Below are 24,000 nucleotides of genomic sequence, written 5' to 3'. Positions count from 1 at the left end.
CTTTCTTGATGCCCTACTGGGAGATCATTTCAGATTCCTGGATTAACCTTTGGTACTGTTAACAAGTTACAGTTCTTTGGGGAGCAATACTTTTCAGCTAACGCTTTGAATTTGCTCTCAATGGGCTTCTTGTAAAAAGCCTCATTAATTCTTTTGGATAATGCATCTGACACCTTTAGGCCAAGACATTCAACATCATTGAAAATGGATGTTGAAATACCCAGATCCTCTGTTGACTCATCCGTTTGATCTTCATCTTCGGAGGATTCTAAAAGATCGTTAACAGAGGGGTCAAAAGACGAGCCACTCTGCTCTGTCTCTTTCTTGGCTGAGGAATACTGCTCAGACTTTTGAGTTGCTGAGTTACACTGCTCAGACTTTCGGCGCCTCGATGGCCGCTTAGACGTCGAGTCAGAGGCTTTGCGCTTAGAATGTGAAGTCGTTTCTTTATCAGGGACGGGTCGGGAGGGGGGGGGGGGTTAGTATCAAACAGAAGAGCAGTTTTCAAGTTTTCATTGCCATTCAATTTTCCTCTGTATTTCTACAAAGTTGGGCGTCTTAGAAAGTGATTTACAAGTGTATAAATAATATTTGGTGTATAGAAGGAGAATATCTAGTCTGCGTTCTTGGGCGTTCGTCAGTTTGCATTTTTCCTCCTTTGTATGGAATAGAATCTGTTCATTCGGGGAAGTAAGTTTTAAGTTGCTCACATTATTGAACCATTTCACAACATCGTTGTAGAATGAGGACGTAGTAGAACAGTCCAAAAATGTATGAAGTGTAGAGTCTTGACTTAAGCATAGAGAGCATTGATCATCGACTGTAATTTTCAATCTTTTCAGTTCTCGCTTAGTAACAGTTATCCTATGCAGGAGCTTAAATAAGAATTGCCTTAGTTTATTATCTTTAGCTATTTTATATATGCAAAAGTAAATAAACATTGATACACAGTTTTTAGGAAGAGCAGAAGGACGTTTTCAGGACGGTCGATCGAGAATAAAATATTTTGCCATCAGTACAAAATTTAATTCATGAAAACAGCATTAACTTTAAACCACGAATATAAAAAGTTACGATCAGCGACAAACATTTTGAGATTTTTGCTACTTTTAATTTTGTTATTGTACTTTTGCTGCACAAGTAAATCGCAAAATCGAACGTGACATCGAATTCAGCGGCGTGTTTACTCGCGAAACAGTGAAGCATCTGTGTCAAATGATGGCAAGATACAAGGTTTTCTTTTTGTTAGTTTTCTTGTTCTTTCAAGTGTTATAAAGTTTGACAAGAAATGTGCGAATTCAACACAAAGATCACGATCGCCCAACTCTTGAGGTTGATCATTGTAAATTTACTCTCCAAGACGAGGTTATTTATCACCAGGTAGCTCCATTGTTTTGGAAATAACAGCTACTTTATTATTGATCACCGTCACAATTTTTGCTGATTTTGGGGCTCATTTTGATGAAACTCAAGCACGCTTCCAAAAGACCTGTTCATTTTCGTGACTTATGCAACGCTGCTTACAGAGCACTACCACCCGTATCACATTACAACCCAGGTATACAAATTTGTTAAGCTCGAAAATTAAACAACATGATATTAAAATTCACAAATGCTGGAAATATCACAAAAATCTTTTCCAGCGAGAAATTTATTGAAACAAACAACATATTTGCTATTAGAGGCAAGAAACCCTTCTTATTTCAATTGCGTGCGTGCAAACAAGACACACAAAGCATATGCAATTAAATAAATTTCTGACAGTTTACATCAAACCCTTTTCGAAAGAACCTTGACCGTAAATAATGAAGCACAAAAGAGACAAGCTTTCATTCAAATAATTATTCACTGTCACATTTCCAATTTTTTTTTACCTTCGCGCAGAGTTGAGTACAAAATAAATGTAAATTGCCAGACAACTTAGATGCGACTTCAGTAAACACTGTGATGCATTCAAGGCGTTCGATTCCTTCAATGTTTGTTAAATCCATGAAAAAAATTGCCATTTGATTTCAGTGTTGTATATAATACCAAGTTAGTAAAATATTAGAAGCAAAGCTCACTTGATATCCAACTGCGAAAAATGAAATTGTTGTCGAAGACCATTACTCGTCGCTTTAAAGATTACAGATATTCATTTTTCAACGCCTGTCTTGTTCATCCATTTGACGTTCCATTCTTGAGCTCAATGAGGGTATATTTTGTTTAAAGATCCACTGAAGCGCCATTCACGTTACAATGACTTTCGACGCCATTGCAGGTTAACAAGAGTTAGTAATATTTCCAATTGTTACCGGAAGGCTGTGCAGAGTTGAATACAAATAAATGCAAATAGCCAGACAACAGAAATCACAGATCCACTTAATTAAGGTGTTTGATTCCTTCTCTGTCTTTGTTGAACCCATAAGTTACCAGAGCATTTTTCATTTGGTTTCAGAGTCTGTACGTAACACCACACTTGGCAAAATATTACAAATACAGGTCAATTTGATTTCGGCTCGAGGGGCGAAGGATTGTTGTCGAAGTCCATTACTCGTCACTTTTAACATTCCAGATATTTAATTTTCACCGCCTGTCTTGTTCATCCAATTGACGTCCCATTCTTGAGCCCCATAAGAGTTTATTTTGTTTAAAGATGCACTAAAACGCCATTCGCGTTGCAATGACTTTCGACGTCATTGCAGGTTAATTAAATGTTCTCCTGTGTGCACCAGAGAAATCTACGCATTACTCCAGTCCCCTCAAACCTAACAAAATACACACAGAAGACTCTATGCACAAAGACACCACTTAGCAGGGGAGTGACAGGCAAGACTTTTCATGACACGGAAAAAAAATAGTAAAAATGGGGAAATGAAACGCAGATTCCGACTGGGTTTGGCAACCCAGTAAAAACAACTTAATTGTTTAATTCTTTTTCGAATTTGCAAAAATTGGTTACCAACAGTTAAAACAACCAGTATGTTGTGTAACATAAAAAACTTAGATAATTATGGTATTATGACGAACTTTTGTGGTTTCTGAGAACTATTTACTACTTGTAGCTTTTGTTGAGTTTTCAATCGATGATAGAGAGTTTTGGCGATTTGAATCCGGACTGGACTGCTCAGGGATTTAAGTTTTTTTCTCAATGAGATTTCAAGTTACTGTGGAACGTTTGGTACCAAGTTACTCTGATACTGAAATCGCGATTATGGAATTGTAAAATTATAACTTTGGACTGGACTATAGAACACTCAATTACGGAATTTTAGATGTTTGAGCATTAAGAGAAATGGAGTACAGATGTTGTCTTTTTGTGTTCGCCACGGCAGATTTAAACAGTTTGCAAGGAACTAAACCAGGATTACGGAACCGGACCTCGAATACAGGGCCCGGTTGTTGGAAAGCCGATTACCTTAATCCAGGATTAGCGTAAACTTTTGTTTTATGTTTCAACTTTTTGGTGAAAGTTTCCTTTGCTTATTTTTGTTTTTCAAGATTGACTTCTTCTAATGTAAAGTTTTAGCGAACATCAGCCTTAAACAGCATTTGGGAGTAGAGAATAAAAATCGTTTGTTAATTTTTAAAGTGCCCCTGTGATAAAAAAAAAACACTTCCCTTTTTCCTTCAGATTTTGAAAGTATGTTTGCTTAACACCTGACTGGCAAAATTTTGAGCTTTAATTTTTATCCAAAGGCCGTTTACTCTGAGTCTAAGTTTTGGATTTCACGGTCCGCCATTACTCACATTCAAAACTGAGTGATTGGACCTCAGACGGTTGGATCCAGGTAAAAGTGATATCAGAGGCTCATTAGCTTAAAATTTCAGCTTGTGAACACAGCTTATTATATATGCAAAGCGTGAGTTTAAAAGTCTGAAAGCCCAAAATCCCCGTGCTGCATATTAATTCTGCGGCGTACACACGTATTGCATTCTTAAACTAGTGAGCTTTTGACGTCATTTTCTCCTCGATCCAGCTCTCTCAAGAACATAATGTTAGCAATGGCGGACCATTAAATAGGAAAACTACAGTTAAAATAAAGAGGTGTCTTTTTGAAATCAAGGTTTAAAACGTGGGTCACTTAGTGTTTTGTTAACATAGTTTTGAAATCCAAAGAAATATATGAATTGATTTTTTGATCACAGGGGCACTTTATCGAAAAGTTAAACGCTAAAAGATTCTTTAAAAACATTTTAAAAACTTCTAAAAAATGGACGACGTTTCGGCGTTACTCTATGCCATTATCAAGTCAAGACGGTAAACGTTCAAACAAGAATATATAAAACGTGAAACAATAAAAATATTTGTGTGTCCTATGGGTATAATACCCTAAAAGAAACTAAACTTCAAGTTATATTACAGATTTATCTTTTTGGTAATCTCTCGCCATTTGATCAACATATCAGCCTCGAACCCAATGTTTCTCGATTCCCTTTTATTTTCTTTAATCTTTCTGGGTTTAATATTTTGCTAGTAACCACATTTCTTAGTTTCAGGGGGCTATTTACCTAAGACCTCTAATTTGGCACCACAATGAGATACGGTACCAAAGCAATATCGAGTACTATTAGAGCTACATATTACGCAAAGACAACTTTTAATCAGTCCTGGAAGACAAAGCGCAGCTCAGTTGACAGTGGGGAATAAAGCGCGTTGTTACTGCTCTACCACAAGTACGCAATGCGTGCCTAATTTTTTTCTATCTCGCATTTATGCATATCCTTCCTCTCTTACGATACCTGTTCCTAATTAAATGTCATTCAAACTATACCAATTAACATCAGGCAAACGCCAGCTTATATCCACAAGACAGTGACCAACTCGAAAACTAATTGGCTACTGTTACTGGAATAATTGTATAATGTCTTATCTTAACTTTTCTGTAAACAGAGTGCAATAAAACTTGACCTTGAACTTGGTTATACAATACGCGATACTTATATTCTGTTTTGAAAGCACTGTATGGTATACTAAGTGAAGGAGAAGTTCAGTTGGACGTTAAGCTTTAAAGTGACGACCGAACTTTAGCGCCATTTTAGAACATTTCTTTTATGTATTGTTTGCATCAGCTGGGCTACACATGTACATGACTACATTTTCATCCTATGTAAGCCGTCCAGACGTCCATGACGTTGCTCTGATGCCGAATTCACCAAGTCTGTCGGGTGCAGTGACAGTGTTTGATTGGGTCAGAAAAGCAAGCTAAGCTACGTGATGGCCGCTCAAACTTCCTGTTTATATATCGAGGGTTTTTAGGTAAAAGGATCTTTATAAAACCCAGAACGTGACTGGCATGTATTAATGTTGACATATTTGCCTGGTCTCTTGAAAGCGGATTTTTCCTTTATCAATGATACGTGCAAGAAATGCGTCCACTTCTCAGTAAACTGAAAAGTTGGTAGTTGTATAAAGCGGAGACAGTTTTAAACCATCTGTTTTGGATATACAGTTACTGTTTTGTGCACAAGGAATACATCAGGTAAGCAAAGCGGAAAGATAAAAATATGCAGAGCAAATTAAGGGATCTGAAACGCTTTTGATTAAGTATTCGGGAGAGTCATATCTTCAATTGTTCGTCCCCAAGACTACTGAATTCTTTTAATTTAATCAAAAAGATTTGCAAACAAAAAATAAAGTAGAATCCCGATTTCTTGAACCTCCAAGTGAAACACAAGTTGGTTCGAAAAATCATCGGGAGTTCGAGAGGTGGCATAAGATTACACTAAAATGCTGAGATATCGTTTTAGCGGGGGCAGTTAAGCACATTTTCATAGAAATACGTTCTTTTTGTTGTATATAGGGGTCTCTATTTACAAGCAAAACGTATTATAGTTTAAAAAGTAACACAAATTGCGCCAGAACATAGACTGTAGTTCTGCACACACGTTAAACAGCGCTTCAATCTATACAATCATTGCACCTTACGGGAAAACGTTCCCGTTAAGAAAATCAACGTGATATATTGTTGCTGTTTTGCAACCGAGAAATCTTTTGGGTACCTCGGCGCAGATTATCGAGACATTTAAGTATGCAATAGCAACATTGTATTTCTAGTAACTGATGACAGATTTGTCCCTGGCTTTGTAATAAAATTGGGAGGGAAAAACGTGCCCCGAAGTGTTTATTTGCTTCAAGGCGCAGAATAAAACTGAAATCGTCACTCAGAGCCTTGTAACTTTTCAAAGGTTCTAGTTATCAAGGATTGGTTTTTCCCTCGGGAGCCGAGAATAAATTCGTGTTTGCGGGAGTTTCGAAGTATCGAGTGTTCGAGAAATCCAGGGTAAATATCAGAATATTGGAGTGAAGCAAATCCAAGGGAAACGACAACTGATTCGAGTTATCGGGAGGTTCGACAAACCAAGGGTTCGAGAAATCGGGATTCTCCTGTACTGGTTTTTTGAAATTTCACCTAAAGGACCTCAAGAGCTATGTCGTAATTAACGGCACCCATCTTACATTTTTGAGCCTGATAACGAACCATGCAGCTGGTAAAATTTAACTGAGACGAAGAAATTTATCCCCTACAAACTTTCAGCCGTGAAATCCGACTGCTCATCCACGTATGGCTAGTAAAGGAGTATGCCACGAAAGTTTTGTATTATTGCAGAATGTTTTAACTTCAAATAAACTAGAACTAATGATTCCTAATCGGTGACGTGTACAGAGACGATTTATCGTATTCCGATTGATATTATGGTTGGTAAGGAAGATAATGGATTGCATCTTCTTTGAAAAAAGGTTGAGCCGATTTTATTCAAGTTCCGACTCATTCTTATGAAATAATAGCCAGAAATTCACTGCGCGGACACCAAATATTTTATGGATGGCTCCAGTTACCACAAACTCATAATTCGAATGCTCAGCTATTCAACGTAACGATTTGTGGGGTTTATATGGGAATGAAAAATTGCCGAAAAAAAATCGGCTAATCCTAGTTTACAGCGAGGAAAATAAATAAAATAAACTCACTTGTACTTCACCTTGTGTTCTTTTGTTCTTGTGTTGATTTGAGGCGTTCAGGTCTAGTTTTGAAAATTTCTCCTTTGCTTCACTCGCAACTTCCGGAAGCCACTGATAACTCGGCGATCGAGGGCGATTTAATCCCAAAATTCGGCTTGATTCGGCCTTTTATCCTCTCTCCCATGAAGATCGATAACAAACGATATAGCACAAAGGCCCAGAGTTTCACGAAGAACCACAGGCACCCCAAGCTCAGTGAGGGAAAGCCAACAAAATTATAAGGGGATCCCGATAAAAGACCTGAGAAGATAATTTTACGAAACAATTCTCAATTAAAAAGCATAACCTTATTGTCGCTTTCTTCCTGTGTGTGTGTGTGTGTGTTTTTGTTGTATTTTTTTTTCAGAGTCGACGCGAATTGAGCCATTATCAGTTCCTCGGACAATGGTTTTACTGAACACTGAATTCTCAGGACCCCACCAAATAGAGTCAAATATTCCTGGATAAAATGTTCCCACGGTTAAAACTTCAAAGTAGAATTCAAGGGCAAAGGTGTTTCTTTCATTTCAATCCGCTAGCCGCGCAATCAAAGCCCTACCAGCGATGTCAGGCGGCTGTTAGTGTCCCACACGAATCGATAAAACGATGAAAAAGATCCTCTTTCAATTTTGAACTCTACACGGCGACCTTTGAGTTCGGTTTGGTAACGAGTCATATCCACAGTTCAATGGATGGTTCCTTTCATATATAATTTTGCTCACTGATTCATTCATCAAGGGATCATTAGGACCCACAAATGACCAGCTCCCAACGTCAGTGGCTTCATAGCTCAATTGATTAAAGCGTGGCACCGGTATCGCGAGGTCACGGCTTTAAACCCCGTTGAAGTCCTGAAATTTTTAGGCTTCTCTGCGCAATAGCTAAATTTGCGTTCATAACTGCCGGGATCATAGCTTCATTCAATTTCATATCCGCAGTTCAATAAAAGATTCCTTTCAGGTATCGTTTCGTTCAGCTTCATTTAGCTTCAACAACATGCAAAATAAATATGTTAGAAAAGTAAGGAAACAGGAAACTCTTTTCTGTGACTGTTAAGTTCGCTTGTTATAAAGAAGGGGATGGAAAAAGGCATGTCGCTTTACTTTGGAGGTAATTTCAATTTTCTCTACTACTTCCTTCGTTGTGGTTGTCGTGATGCTCTTTATTATTCCAGGTCCTTACATATTTCGTCACGTCTGTGGCTTGTCTTGCAAAATCGCCTAAAAATCTGGCTGGGCTACTCAGTAAAAATCAAAAATTTATCCTTAACTTAAAGGGAAAGTAAGGTCTAGTAAAAGTTTCTCTCAATTTATAAAACTTTTCCCCAGGAATTCTAATATAATTGCCGTTTTGTGCAGTTTCCTGTTACAATGTAACAAGAGCACTTTGAACTTACCTCTTTCGTGACTTGGAGAGCGCCACCTTGGATATCATGTGTTATGACGTAGCAATAGCGAACAAACGTGTTCAACCTTACCAAGTTCTTCGTTCCCCGATCACTTTCTTAATGTTGGGTCCTTTCTGCTCCAAGAATTTCAAATGTAAGATGAACTATGGTAAACGGTCTTGTGGTTCAATATGTAATAGGCCGCGTAGGCCATAAATGTGATTTAAACTTAAATCACTAAATACAAGTAGATCCTCTGATCAGTCAAACTAGGCGGAAAAAAATGAGCCCGGAGTAAATGTAAACAGGACAAAAATCTTGAATATGCGACTAGCGTACCTTCTTTTCTTTTCCACTTTCTTGCTTCTGCGACAGCCGTCTTTGATGCTTCAGCAAATGTATTTGTTCGCTTTCACACGTGGAAGCGTTTAGAATAAGCTGACGAAACCTTCAGATGTTGCTCAATACACATAGCAAGGCCTTTTGACAGCAGCAATTACTGCGGTTGTGGTGTGTTTCGATTTGCTCAAGTACGCTTTATATTTAGAAGGGTATGAAACTAGACACATGCCTAGACTTAAGAACATATAAAATTGTAAAGAAAAGCGAAGTTTCCACAAAAAAATGAAAATTTAAAGAAAAGTTGACCAGAAAAAATAAAACGTGGAAGGATTGCTCAAACCTGAAAACCTGACTGCTATATTGTCTGTTCGGATCTGTTATTTTATCAAGGAGGACTTCAAGAGGGATCTTCAGGTATATGCATTGGTCTTGATGACATTCGCTCTTACTAAAATCTCCGTCAATCAGTCCAAAATATCATTCTATTGGAGCGAGAAAACTGAATCAAGCAATATATAGACGACTTTCACTGTTATGCGCGTTTCCAGGCAGTAAAATAAACTTAACTTAAAAGTCAGTTATATTTTGTTATCTTTATAGATACTATTGAAACGATTTACTCTTACCATTCGATCGTTGCATTAGACAGGTGCATTAGCGTTGCTATAAACGAACATTCGGGCTTTGTTGCTAAGAAGCGTTAATCATGGGTCAGAATTAAAAAATATTATGGGATACATTTCGATCTCACTTCGCAGAACTTTAGTTTCCATATGATCGCAGGATCGCAAACGATCACAGACCATCGCTGACGATCGCAGGCGATCGCAACTTTCTGCGATTTGCGATCCGCGATCGTCTGCGATCATATGGAAACCAGCCTTAATGCTCGCGGCTGAAACCAGATACTGCATTGGTTGGTCACCTGACATGGGTGCAAGGTCATGGGAAAATGCATGAGCAACAGGTCGTAAACGCGGGATTACCTAGAGTGTCATAAGTCGAGATGGTCGGAGGACGCCTCTGTCGTTACGGCAACATCCTGGGTTGAAGCGTCTTGACCATGGTGGGGCAGAGGGTCTTCTCTCTCACTCCTGGGTGCGCGAGTAACTTATTCCACAACACTCTTCTTATTGCATTGTTTACCCTGATGAACATGTAGCACCTAGTTTCGGTGGACTCATATTTGCTGCTTCCATCCCCAGAAACCTCTTCTACCGGTGCAGGTACCGCGGACTTGTTCTTTGTCTTTTGACGAGTTCTTCGCTGAATCCGCCTACTTGGTAGGGTGACTCATTGCTTTGTTGACAGACAGTGGATAATTGCTGATAAACTTCGGAGGCTGCTTTCTCTCTGTAGTGCACGCGGAGAATCCGCCGCAACTAAGCAAGCGAGAGGTCACTTAATTAATTAAGGTCTCAACATAACTTTTGAGGCTGCTATGCAAGGAAATGACTGTCAAGATCCTGTAAATAACACGTAAATCGAAAAGGGAGAGTGTCAATATCCTGTAAATATGAAGTAAATCGAAAAAGGGAGACTGTCAATGATTCTGTAAATAACCTGTAAATCGACAAAGGGAGACTGTCAAGATCCTATAAATATGATGTAAGTCGAAAAAGGGAGACTGTCAAGATCCTGTAAATAACATGAAAATCGAAAAGGAAGACTGAAAAGATCCTGTAAATATGATAGAAACTGGAAAAGGGAGACTATCAGGATCTTGTAATTATCATGTAAATCGAAAAAAGTCAGACTACCAAGATCTCGTAAATATCATCTATCATGTTAACTGATGAAAGAAGGCTCATAAACATTACAAAGATTACTGCAGGTAAATATGTATGAAAAAAGTCGTCCCTGGTACACTGTAGGAGGGTTATTCACCTCGTATCAGGCCAACCCGGCATAAAGGATTTGTGATACATTTTTTGTATTAAATACAAAAAAAGAGTTTAAATGAACAAAAAAAACCAAGCTGCTTCAAGGTGGTTGGCAAAAAGACAGCTTGGACGTGAGGGTAATCCTCCTACAAAAAACAACTTTTCACCATGTAAATAGGCTCATAGAAGAAGGGGCTGTTGATAACGTAAATTTCCCGAAATTTTTTAAAAATAACATCCTGAATTTTGGAATCAACCTTGAATAGCTCAGATTGCACAAATGTCTTCTAGTATCGTTTTTTATCAACTAATTTTATACCTAGTATGTCCACAACTGCATTGATATCACATTTCAAAACTATTACTCTATTGGTATCTTAAATAGTATGTATTATTTACAAATGTAAAATAATAATGTAAAAAATATTAATAACTTTTATTAAAGAAATGAGCATTGTACTGAGTACTGATAATTATTGATGAAATATATGTATAACGTCTGCAAACACTAATGGACTATTCACAGGAAGTGCCATGCAGTTTTCAAATTATCTGAGTTTTCCTTTGCTCAAAGGGCTAGAGTGAGAGGAACAGTTTATAATGTGAGGGGACAATGGGGCTTTAATTCATTTTGAATTCCTATTTCTGGCTGCCATTTTAACAAGGAACTTTGCCAGTTACCGGCACAATACCTGTTTTGTAACTTCTTGCAGTTACAAGTCATGAGCAGAAGTCCCCTTTTGTTTGTTGACCTTTGCCAAACCCAATTTTCACTAAATTAATGTTTTTAAGTTATTGTGAGTGATCACTTCACTCTCGTTTTTCCTTGTTCCAACTTTTTGTTCAAAGAGGACCCTTCCAAGGACCTACGGAGGTTATCTTTTACTGAGTCCTTCATGCATGGTGTGCAATACGTCTTCAACAAGGGCTTTAGTTTTTTCGGTGTCACATTTGACACTTTTTTTGCCCTCAAGTAATGAAGAGCAACAACGATAGCTTGATCTCTATCAACCTGTTAAAAAAAAAAGTAATTCACTATTAGGATAGCACGGTTCTTCATAAAAAAAATTCAGCTGGTATTGCTGGGATGTTTTCACCTGTGACATGAAAGTATACTATCCAAATAGAAAATGGTCAAATTCTTCAACATGCACTGCAGTGATTTTAATTTTCAGCTGTAGTACTTACTAGCAAGACTTAGGCGGGTGACTCAGGGAGACACTGGAGTATTAATTACTCAAGACATTAGGCATAGTACTTTTTTCCTCATCCCTATAATAGACATCTATGAGATGATAGAGCTACCTGAAAAAGTTAAAAATAATTTACTTACAAAGCCCGACTCCAACATCTTCAGTTAATCCACTTTGATTGTCTTCCGCACTTCACTTTCATTGTTACATGTACCTTCCTCTTCATCAATTACGACAGAATCATTAATTGATTTTTTTGCCTTAAAGAAGGAAATTTATCACACAAAAAGAAGGAAACTAATACGAAGCCAATAATAATTTATACTGATACAATAAATTATCAAAATAATATTATTCTATTTTCATGCAAACTCTGAATTTACTTCTTTTTGTTGCTGTCAATGTGAATAATATGGCATAGTCCATTAAAATAATGTTTCTCCCGACAGGTCTCAAAAACCACTGAGCATGCTCACTTATTTCCCGCCATCAATGTTTCAAAATGGCGGACGACAAATGAGATTTCCCCACGTACTTTAACCTCTCACCAGGCCGCTCTTACATTTGTTCAAATTTTAATAATCGGTTGAGTTGCGCCTTCGACATTTCTAGTTTACCTCTGTACGAAGTTTAGAGAGATCGGCGGTTGTTATCCAAAAGATATTGTCCCTTATCTGGTTCCTTCTCGTGTAAATGTTCGCTGCTAGTGGAAGATGAACCGGACTCTGTTTTTCTCGTTTGTTAAAGCTGCCCATGGTTTGTTAAGCTTGAGATGTGGACTACGTTTACGTTGTTTTTTCCACAAGAAAAAATCAAAAATGACTTTTTTTTCGTTCCAATGGTCTTGAGAAAACACTTCCTAAAGGTGTTGTTGTGGATTTAAACCGAAAGGAGCGACTGCATGAAGTTCATATAATGGCGAGAGTGACGAGACTAAGTCGGATCGTGTGCAAAAGATGACTTCGCAAACTAATTTGTGAGTAACAATTTACAATTTTGTTTTTCCGCTTAACGTTCGTCTAGCATTATAGCTCCATCATGATTGTAATTTAACGTTAAGAAATGCTTTAATATCGTCCATTTATCTTTGTACGCTGCTCTCTTTTGATGTGAAAATAAACTGGATTCGTCTTAAGTTCGATTTTAAGGTCATTTATATTCCCTTTTCTGGTGAATGTCTAAGTTATTGTACTTTTTAGCAGTCACAACTCAACGATCCTTGCGTTCAAGTAGTTACCAAGTTATGGATTTTCAATTAATTTGAGTTTAAAATCAAAATCCATGTTAGTTAAAATAATGTTTGGAAGAACAGAAGTGTAGGTACAGATGTATATAGATCTCTATAGATTCAGGTTCGTGACTGTTTTACAAATCTTTGTTTTTTTAGACTGTTGTTTTCTGGAAGCATTAATGATGTAATTTTGTTTTTTGGGGGACTGTCATGTGTTGTTAGATCAAGGAATCTGTTTTGAGTCAAGTATGGTTGACAGTGGATAGTTTTTCCTGAAAAGGCTGAAAGGAAGCATTATTGCCTTGGACTTTTTTTGGTTACACCCCACATGTTTGTTCTTTTCTTAGATGGCATACATACATACATACATACATACATACATACATACATACACACATACATACATGTACATACATAACTTTATTTAGTAAAGCAGGTCAAGAGGAAAAAAAGCAACTTTACAGCTGATGTGGACCTACTGTAATAAAATTAATAATACATACATATGGTAGTGATTATACTTTAGATAAATAAGATAAATAATCGATAAAAATAAATAAAGCATAAAATATGTAATAATAATAATAAAAATCGGCATGCTTATTATAAACTACTGAGCTGTCTTTTTCAAAAGTGATATTCATAACAGTATGTTTTAACTGCTTCAGTCCATTTTTAAAGCCTGTTTGATTAGAGAAAGATCTTACACTATCAGACAGGGAATTCCAGGCGATTGCAGCCCTGTGTACAAAGGAATTACGACCGAGCTCAGTGTTTGGTCTATTAACTAAAATATTTAAAGATTTCCTAAGAGTATAGCTCTTACAGGTCCTAACAACTAATGAATTTATTTCCTCTAAACCTAAATTATAAAAAGCCTTATGAGTAATCATTAAAATACGAAATTTATAAAAATATTCAAGAGGCATCCACCCCGCTCTTGCTAAAATATCTTCATCAGTCATGCCCTTTGGCAACTTATGAATTAGTCTAGCAGCTCTAATATGTATCCATTCTAATTCTTTAAATTTGGAGCCAGAGCCCCAAACCACAACCCCATAGAGGACACTTGGGATTACAGTCTTAAAGTACAGAGTTTCTAGCATAGATTTGGGTAAAAAACTTATACGTCTCAGCATTTTAACTTTACTATTGAATGACATACAAATTGATTTAATATGCTGAGACCAAGACAGTTTATCATCGATGGTAACCCCGAGACAAGCAGTAGAGGATATGTACTGAATAAAATCCTCACCCAACTTCAGAGGTTTCAAAGGACCAATGAAGGGATTAATGCTCAAAATCATTGCCTCAGATTTACCCTCGTGAATAATCAGTCTATTCATAAGGCACCAGGTATACACCTGGTCAAGAACCTCTTGTAAAACAAGAACGATCTCATCAACACTGTCACCTATTACATAAATTGTTGTATCGTCCGCATACATATATAACGCCCCTCTGTTAACATGATCTGGTAAATCATTTACATAAGTTGCAAAGAGTCTGGGACCTAATAAGGACCCTTGGGGTACTCCAACTTTAACAGGTCTTAAATCCGATCTTATACCATTAACTTGAGTCCTTTGCACACGGTTGGAGAGGTAATCATTGATCCAATTCCACAAACTACCCATAACTCCAATTCCTTTAAGTTTTTCAACAAGGATAGTGTGATTTACACAATCAAAAGCCTTACGGAAATCAATGAATAACACTCCAACCTTGCGACCTCCATCCAAAGCCTCTCTCCAAGCTTCAGTAAGACGTAGCAGAAGACTTTCAGTTGAATAACCTTTTCTAAAGCCCCATTGCTTATTAGTTAAAATACTATTAGATAAAATATGATCATCAAAGGACTTACATACAACCCTTTCAAGCAGTTTTCCTGGGACACTAAGCAAAGAAATAGGTCTATAATTATTAGGATCCAATTTACTCCCTTTTTTAAAAAGAGCAGTAACTAAGGATTCCTTTCACTGCTGGGGGAATCTACAACAATCCCTGCTCTTTTTGAAAACCTCAAACAACCCTTGTATCACAGAATCCAGAGCTAATCTAAGATCTTTAGGTGAAACTTGATCAGGGCCCACCGACTTATTTGGCTGAAGGGATTTGAGAACATCATTCTTGATCTCATCCCATGAAATAGAAAAATTTTCAATAGTCGGAGTTCCTTGTAAGATTAATAGCAGTATCTAAAAACGACTTGTTCAATTAATCTGCTTTTTGCTCTTCATCAGTTATTATGTTGCCATCTGTGTCTTGTAATGGACCAGTTCTTGTGTTTGTGCTCTTACCAAGGATTTGGTTTGATATTTTCCAAAAATCTTTAGGAGTGGATGCATTATCTGCTAGCTTAATCCAATATTGGGCTTCAGCTTTCCTTAACATCTTTTTGACACTATTTCTTTTAATCTTGTACAGTTTCCATAGAGCATTATCATCAGGTTTTTCTTGCGCTGATTTCAAATACTTGTATCGTTCATTCATAGCCTTTCTGATCCCAATGTCAATCCATGTCAATCCATGGAAGCGATTTGATTTGGAGCTGCAGCTAGAAACAGTGTCCCATGCATAAAGGTCGCATTGGGTTTGATGGCAGTAAAATAATTTTGGTAAAAAATATGTTTAAGAGTTTTTATCATAACTTCTCATCTTGGTCCTGATGGACTTCAAACATCCTCTACCATTTTGCACAAGGAACTTGTCAATCAACCGTTACCTTTTGGTGTATTTCCAATAATATCTTTGGATAGCAATTGATTTATTTTTCTTATCCCTTATGTGTAGATATCCTATGTCTGTCACATAGTTAGTTTTAAGCTTTTATTTCCTGTAGTGTATCTTTATTATAGTTAGCACATGACCCCACAAGCATGTATTATTGCTTTAATATTGATTGTGTTTGAATAAAGGATATTGTTGTCTTGTCTTGTAGATAAGGCAAAAGAGCCTCAGTTGTATTGCATTATTATTTCTGAGTGTTACTTTTAAAGGGCAAACCATTAAAAAGTGCACATAGTTTGCAGGAGTCCGGGAAAATTATTCCAAATATTCATTGATTTGAAGTTCCTGAAGCAGGTAAATCTTGAAGAGTTTACGTAACAATATTTGGAATATACAACATTTCTATTTGGGAATGTTTAAGTCCACAGAATTTATTTTCTTTATGTTGAGAAGTACTGTAAGAGCTGTCAGGTAACTCAGATGGAAATTTGACAGACCTTAGCTGTAATTCAAATTATTAGTACAGTTTTGGTCATTAGTGGAACATAATATTTTATTGGGACATTTTTTAGTGAGTGATTAACCCATTGACTCCTGGGGATTCCCCATTGACAAGTAAAATCGTGTGGTGTTAGACAGAGTAAAATGCTAAGTATGGCCGATTTAGGGGTGAAAGGGTTAAAGTGCTATTGTTAGTTTGACTTTCTTTTTCTTCATTTGAACCAAAACAAGTGATTAATCATCACCTCCACCATGCTTTGCTTTGCGTTGCTTTGGCTTTTAGAACAAAGTATCAAAGTTGAAGCTGGTGGCTCGAGGAGTAAACTATAAAGACTATAATGGTATTTGAGTATATATTGTAGAGCAAATTTGCCTATATCATTAAATCTATGGGAATCCAAACATGAGGGTGCAGTTTGCTCAGGAGGGGTTTTCCCTATAAAAATGGCAGGCCACTTATTGGACCCTTAAAGGTAACAGAACCTTGTTTTGTGGACGTAGGCTAAAGAAGTCTGACCCCTTAGAGGAACCAGTTCTAAAGTGACAAATGACTGGCAAATAACTTTTACTTATGAATTATTCATGAGTAAAAGTTATTTGCTCGTGTACCAAATTGTCTTACAATTCCAGTCGTTTTTCAGATTGATAGCCTTAAATGTACTGCAGCAACTCCGCCAGCTGTTTGGTCTCAGCATCATAGGCAGTACAAATCCACATTTTTTTCTCCAAAAAGGAACAAAAAGAACCCCTGTCATTTTCGTAAGGGAGCCCCCCTTGGGGCAGTTTGTTTACTTTACCACCATTGTTTAATACTATCCGGGGACTAAATCAAGAATGGAAATAGATTACAGTTTGAAAAAATATTCCACTTTTTTTTTACTTCTTACACTTACTGCATTCAACTTTAATTTATTCATCCTTGGAAATGGTAGGAATGATTAGTATTCTTTAAAGCAATTGCTAAAAATTCATTGCACCTAATGTCGAAATGTTTTTTCCATATGGAAAGGAAACAGCAGTTATTTCTGTGAAAGCCTTCTCCAGAAAACTCCAACATGGAATTACGCCCCTTTCAAATGTAGCTTTGTATGCTTTTGCTCGATGACTTTGAACAATTATTACATAAATATGAAGTTATGGAGTTTTTTAAAATTATTGAAACCACTGTGTTGCAACCAGAGTCCACAAAGAGAGGTTATATAATCTATTGCACTGGAAGTATTTAGTAGGCCAGCATGAAATTTATTTTGGATAATAGCACTGAATCACCTTCTACAAGTTTTCTAAACTTTGAAGATACCTAATTTTATATCCTCCTGTTGTTTTATTGCTGGAAGATAAAACCAATTCTTGATTAATTATTTTTGTTGTCACATTAACCCACTACAATGTGTTGAAAGTGTATTATTAGCTGTAGTAATATTTTGTTACAGTAAAATCCCCCCTGCCAGTGAGCTGGATTTCTGAATCAAATTTTCAAGTTGGAATACCGGTATTGTTGTTTTGGCTATTCAGAGTTAACCTAATCTATGTTTATTTCTATAATTTGGAGGGAAGCAAACGATTGGGATTTGCTTGAAATGACTACAGCAAAATATAATTGCAACTAAAAGGTTTCCTTCTACTGTACCCAATATGAGGTGCTTATATGGCATGTAATGTATGACATTGGTGCTAAATTCACTTTAAAATTTATATTTGAACGACGGAAATATATTTCTAACTTTTCAGGGACGTCATGCATTTCTTTTTTTTCCTCCGTCTTAATAAATTTGCCTCCATGTACCACTTGAATGGCCATTTTAACAACTTAATTTTGAAGAAAAATGCAAAAATCTTAACAGTTTCTGCTAGATGCGGGCCCCCGCGGAAACAGTGTGCAAATATTTAGTCGAAAGAGAAACCATTTGGAAATTTAGTGATGTATTTTTTGCTGCACTTTTTAAAAGATAAACGCATCAATTGAAATCAAGATGGTACTCCATTAGCCGGTAAGCTCCACAAACAAATTTCCACTCAAACAGTGTCACAGCAACCTGGACTCGCGTTGACCTTGAAATTGTGAAAGAAATTTCCCTCGTAGCACTGTTGGCTAAAAAGTACGGTGGCCCACAACTGAAAAGAGAATCTCGCTGGCATAAAAACGCACTATGCAGTCAAAACATTCGTCCGTTTTACTGGCCTGAAAAAGTTCTTTTTTTCATCGACGGAGATCGGATAAAGATAAACACCCGATGGCAGCCATGTTTCTCGCCAGTGAACAATAAGTCAGTGGTTACCGTCTTGCGCACGCGTCCTTGAAAGGCAACCTTAGCCAATCAGCGGTTTTTGAGACCTGTCGTTTCTCCCTTAAAGGTGTTTATAACACAGTCCCAAACATACTGACCGCAAGAGCAACAAAGAAAATAATAATTTCAAGCTACATGTAAAACCCATTAAAAATGAAAGGTTTGCTTGATTGATGTTTTGGTAATTGTTATTGTTAATAGTTTTATTCTGGCTAAGAGGAGCTATAATGTGCAAGTTTTTCAAGCACCATGCATAGGAATGTTGGTCGGAGTCGGAAATGTGATATTTGCTTCCCAAGTTAGAGAAGTCGCTTCTCTTGGGTACCAAGCACATCCTTCATTGCTTTCATAGTCAGGCAGAACATGTGACCAAAGGAATAGCTATCACTTGACTGACTTGGTTTTTTTTTTTCCATCAGACGCCTCAGGGGAAACGTGAGAAACCTTTATCTGTACAGCCTTCTCTCGCTGAACTTCATTAACCTATGACTCACTGATGCTGGAAGAAAATAAAGGTATGGCATGCATTCCTTGAGCTAGTCTGTTTTCAAAATTAAATGCCTGGGGTATGTTCTACGAACCATTTTTTGATGACAAGTACAAGGAAGGGTTACGCTTTTACAAACGTTGGCCGTGTAGCACTTATATTTGAACAGACTTTACTGGTTAGAGTGTAATGTGAAGTGCTAGTTTTGTATCCCATATGAACCATGTGCACCCTGTGAGCGTCAGGCCTACTAAATGGGCCCACACAAGAACAGAGAATTGGGTTTAATGTAATCACTAAAGAAAATTATCTATCTGACTGAAATGAACACCTTAAGTTAAGCTAATGCCCCCTCAAATCACAAGCTATTTTTTAGGAGTCATAGAATGCCAAGTAGTAGGTCGCAATGTCCATGCTTGACGTAATACTCATAAGTTATGATCATTGCAAAGCTGTGTTTGAACAGTCTGCTACCGAACACCTTCCCTGTGAGTTGATTTTTTAAATTAAGATCCACACATGCTGTGTATAGATAAATACCGACATGAAAGAATCCTACCTCAACTTTGCATAGGTATTTCTTTGTTCCAGTCGGCATGTTTCATTTAATGTCATAATAATCTCTTCAAATTCCCAATATGTCTATCAGCTGACGTCATACGATAGAACGGATGAAGAGGTTTAGTTTGTAAAGGCACGGTGGGGAATTGAAAAACAGAAATGAGTTTGTCGACTGAGTTTACGTGGTAAATTGACCACCATATAGAAATTGAAAAGCTGACATTTTATTCCAACCGTGGGCACCTGACAAGTTTTGCTACCTAAATCTTCACTGTTTGTTCCCCTCCGTGCTCCATCACTCCACGTGGCAGTTCAACATATCCATACAGTTCGCATAAACTCCACCGATTCTATTTCCAAAACCATCCAGAATGTCATCCAGCACGAGGGCTTCGGGGTTTATAGTTCGTCCTGGCAGGGTCGCCAAGATGTTGCCCTCGTCCTAAAACACAACACACCATTTAGAACACTCTCTTTCCGCATTGCGCGTACATATAACGTCACTCGCACGAACGTTTGACATCCTATCATAAACAACCTTCTTAGATCTCTCAGATCTACTGAGGCAGTAAGGTCATTTATTACGAGTTTTGATGTTTCCGGTTGCTGCTTTAATAATAAAATCATTATCTTTGATTTCTTCTACAGAAAAATTCATTGCCTAACTAGTGAATTGCACGTTAAATTTAAATAACGAAGCGATGAGTACCATATCGGTTTTTCGAATGAAATTTACTTTGGAATTCACTAGTTTGCCAATGAATTTTTCTTGCACCGCATAAGTTTTTAAAGAAAACAAGCACACCCTCAGCGAGCGAATGGAAAAGGAAAAAGCCATTTCAGAGTCAACTGTCAATACGAATCACGCTAAAATTAGAAGCCATAAAAAAACTTTGTCACAAAGAAGAGTTTTACTGATGTCTTTGTACTTTATACCGCTTTATCTCTAAAAACGATATCATTCACATTTTGATGTATTTCATTGAAACACGCCAGGCTTGCTTCGAACAAGAATCGCCAAAATGCAACCAAGAAAGGACGAACTTCAAACAAGATCCACTCCAACATAACGTTTAGGTGCTTTAAGCAAACTTCTGAAAACACAAGTTAGTGAAATTTCCCCCTAATTTTACGAGAACTCATTGCGATTACGTGTTTATAACATAAGGGAAAATTTTTCTTGTCACGGTCGAGGTACTTCAAAAACCATTTGGGCAAACGGATTAAAAAGCACTCAAGTTGTTCGATCGCATCTTAGAGAAAAAAACAAAGAAACAACTCAACTTTTTTGTGTGTGTCCAAGAGAGTACAGATGATTGTTATTTACTTCCAGTTGACAATAAAAAAACCCATTTTCATTCCTGAACAAAGGAAAAACCGATTAAATTACTTTTTGAAAATAACAAACCGTTTAGTTCCCAAGGAAAGAATTTGTGGAGTAACTTCTTGCACTAAGTATGACTTATGACTGGTATTCTGTTTTGTCGTTGTCGTTCTCTTTCGCTCTCCTTTCGTTTCTGGTCTAGTCATAGGTCCTCCGGGCATCAGAGATTCTAAAGATATGCCAAAAATTACAATACACAGAAAAAAGCAGCTTCAAACAAATTAAAAATAAACACCCAGCTTTAAGTTTATATCTCTCCGATACTTGACTTGAATAACTGCGTAGCCGCCAGTGTGGACCAATGCAGAAAGAAAGCATTTTCCAAACCGTTTTCCACCTGAACAGGAAAAACATTGACTATGTAAGAACTATAGTCGATGTAGTATGGCCGTGAAGCCGCGTCGAGCGACAGAAAGCGCACAAAAAATGAAACCTCGTTTATGTTTAGGTGTGTTGACCTGAATTGAGCCTACAATCCAATCCAAAACCAGTACCAGGTCAGCGGTCAACTTAAAAAAAAGCTGACCTCGGTGAGCTGTAAGCTTGAGCCCGCGATATGGTCACGTGATAATGGTCAGCAGATGCCTTGTTTTGACAGGTGTCAATTGATCAAATTTCAAAGATGTATGCTGTAAACTAGTATGATACTGGTCACGTTGGCATACATGGAGGGGTTGACGTACGTACTTACGGACGATTGATGACGTCATGGCTAATTATGGTGCTTCGCGCGCGTGCGCCGAGCGCCGCTATTATTATAATTACAACGAAAATTGCCCTAACGCTCCCGTCCCCAGGGGCTGTTGTGCCTCCCCACCTCCACCCTGACAGTCTCTACAGGAGGACACACGGGCGTACTCTTACGTCGCATCGATGGATTTCCCAAAAAATCGTACTCATGGTGCTCCGCTGGCGCGCCTTTCGCGCCTGAGCTCCGCTATTAATTTGCCAATTAGTAAATAAGCACGATTAAGCTTTGTCAAATGCGACCAAAATTGCACGAGCCCGTTTGTTGTCTTACAAGTGCTTGTTTATTCCAACTAATTGCCCGAGAAAAATCACGTGATTACTTATTAATAATATAAATGAAAAAAATCAAGATGATTAAGCAGAAATAACGCATGCGTATCACGCAATCAGGGAAATATTGCGGCATAAATTGCGGCGTCCAGAGCGCGCTTTTGATTTGAAAACAAATGGGGCATTATTACTGTAAAGAATGATGCTATTTATGTCGTCGACTTTGACCTCCTCGGGTCAATAGATGCATTCAGCCAGAAAAATGAGCCAATCATAGATAAGGGCGGAGTAAGGATAGGTCTAGTTAAGGGATTGCAATCTTCGTGACTGGCGCTCTTAGCTGTTCCTTCACGGACTAAACTTGGATTATCAAGATTTTTCAGGCAAGTTGTAAGCTGCTTAAGTTCTTTTTTAGAGGGCTTTATTCTCCCTAAACGTTTGGCATGGCTCCACCTCGGGTATTGATTTTTGGCCACTCCTTTATCCGTCGTTTAAAGGACTTTATTGCCTCTCATCCCGACCTTAACGCCAATTTTCTCATTGCCGAAGCCTGCGAAATTAAATGGCATGGTGTTGGCGGTAGAACTATTGCAAAGGCACGTGCCTTTGATTTACCGATCATCCCCAGATAGTCATTTTACAGCTGGGATCGAACGACCTCGTACACGCTGACCCGTTGTCGATAGCTTCTGCTATTGAGGATTTAGTTACTTTGCTTCATGACCGGTGCAGGGATGGTGCAGGGATGGCGCAGTGGTGAGAGCACTCGCCTCCCACCAATGTGGCCTAGGTTCGATTCCTCGACTCGGCGTCATATGTGGGTTGAGTTTGTTGGCTCTCTACTCTGCACCGAGAGGTTTTCTCCGGGTACTCCGGTTTCCCCTCTCCTCAAAAACCAACATTTGACTTCTTGTGTTAATTGTTAATTTCACTATACAGTGTCCCCAATTAGTGCTTCAGCGCTAAATCTACTAGAAACTTAAATAAAGTTCCTTTCCTTTTCTTTTCTTTTCAAGTCAAACGTGTTTGCGTTTGCCAAACTGTTTATCGAGAATCGAGCCCTATGTATAATAAACGCGTTCGCGATTTAGTCAAGTACTTGAAGGTCCTGCTAGAGCCACTCCCGTACTCCTTCTACTGGAGGCACAGGGGTTTTTGGAATACCAAGGTTAGCCTTTATTCCAGCGATGGCGTTCATTTAAATTCGCGCGGCCATTATCGACTTTTTAGGAGCCTCAGACGGGCCGTTTTAAGATACCTACATTCCCTACACAATGAGAGCATTTAAGCAATCGCAATCTCTCATCATTGAAAAGATTTGCTATTTATTTGCTATTTGTTCGCCAGTTCATTGCGGTTTATGTTCACCAAGCCGATGAATATCTAATTTTTAATGAATCAGCCTTCAGTTGGAATTACACGTTGCTGACTTTTTGGCTGCAGCATTCCACGCTGTTCACAACTTTTTATATCATGTGCGGATATCCGCCTGATGGCACAGTGTGCCCGATGTTATTTGTTATACCGGCTTTGGTTGTTTTTTATTGTGAGCTAATTACAGAAGCCATACGGGTGTACAATCCTTTCGACCACCGAGTAGGTTAGGTGTGTCCAATGCACTCGGCTGCTGTTTTTTCTCACACCGCTATGGAACTCGACTTTTTGTTACGTTTTTGCGCTAGCACACACGCTCTCGCTGTTGTCATTTTTTATTCAGGTCATTTTACAATACGCCCCTCTAAGGAATTTCCTGCTACGATTCATTTTTCCGATAGCCCAGCTTATCAGTTTAACCAGATGCGGGCCATCTGTTGATTCTTAATTGACTTTTAATCAGTGTGGGTAACACTTGCAGTCACGCTTCCCTTTTAATTAGCTTAGTTTATCTTTCCGGTAGCCTTTTTCATCATCAGCTATGCCTCCCAAGAAACGCACGTTGGGTACAAATTCTCGTCGCTCAAAGCGGTTACGTCCTTCTGAGCTCCCTGAAGTGGCTCCTACAACGACC

At 38.0% G+C, this 24,000-nt stretch overlaps 2 protein-coding genes across 4 annotated transcripts in view; one reads left to right on the top strand and one right to left on the bottom strand.

Annotated features, from left to right (window-relative positions):
• Window positions 1-29: 29 nt before the first annotated feature.
• LOC137995995 (uncharacterized) lies at window positions 30-14,413 on the bottom strand. The gene is made up of 3 exons (XM_068841437.1): window positions 13,540-14,413; window positions 11,465-11,606; window positions 30-268 (listed from the first exon to the last, which is right to left on the bottom strand). The coding sequence occupies exons 1-3, from the start codon at window positions 14,365-14,367 to the stop codon at window positions 30-32; spliced, it is 1,209 nt and encodes a 402-aa protein (XP_068697538.1). The 5' UTR covers window positions 14,368-14,413.
• The window catches only part of LOC137997509 (tachykinin-like peptides receptor 86C), a 52,054-nt gene continuing 33,400 nt past the window's right edge, over window positions 5,347-24,000 (top strand). For 2 of the 3 annotated variants that reach the window (XM_068843555.1, XM_068843557.1), the window contains exons 1-2: window positions 5,347-5,462; window positions 18,960-19,055. The gene's annotated coding sequence lies outside the window, so the exon portion shown is untranslated. Of the gene's footprint in view, window positions 5,463-9,916; window positions 9,995-18,959; window positions 19,056-24,000 lie in introns of all 3 variants that reach the window. The other variant, XM_068843556.1, reaches the window with a different exon arrangement.

This window comes from Montipora foliosa, chromosome 3 (assembly GCF_036669935.1).
Source record: "Montipora foliosa isolate CH-2021 chromosome 3, ASM3666993v2, whole genome shotgun sequence".
NCBI classification, from domain to species: domain Eukaryota; kingdom Metazoa; phylum Cnidaria; class Anthozoa; order Scleractinia; family Acroporidae; genus Montipora; species Montipora foliosa.
Note: the sequence above shows the minus strand (reverse complement) of the source record. Positions and strands in the feature narration are given on the sequence as shown.

Bases quoted from the DNA above. Each gene is read 5' to 3' on its own strand.
- LOC137995995 (XM_068841437.1), bottom strand. From the start codon at position 14,367: ATGAATAGACTGATTATTCACGAGGGTAAATCTGAGGCAATGATTTTG. The intron at 11,607-13,539 runs GTATAATCACTA...TTTTTTTAACAG, and splicing joins ATTTATCTTATTTATCTAAA to GTTGATAGAGATCAAGCTAT. The intron at 269-11,464 runs GTAGGTCCTTGG...ACGATCTTTTAG, and splicing joins CTCAGTAAAAGATAACCTCC to AATCCTCCGAAGATGAAGAT.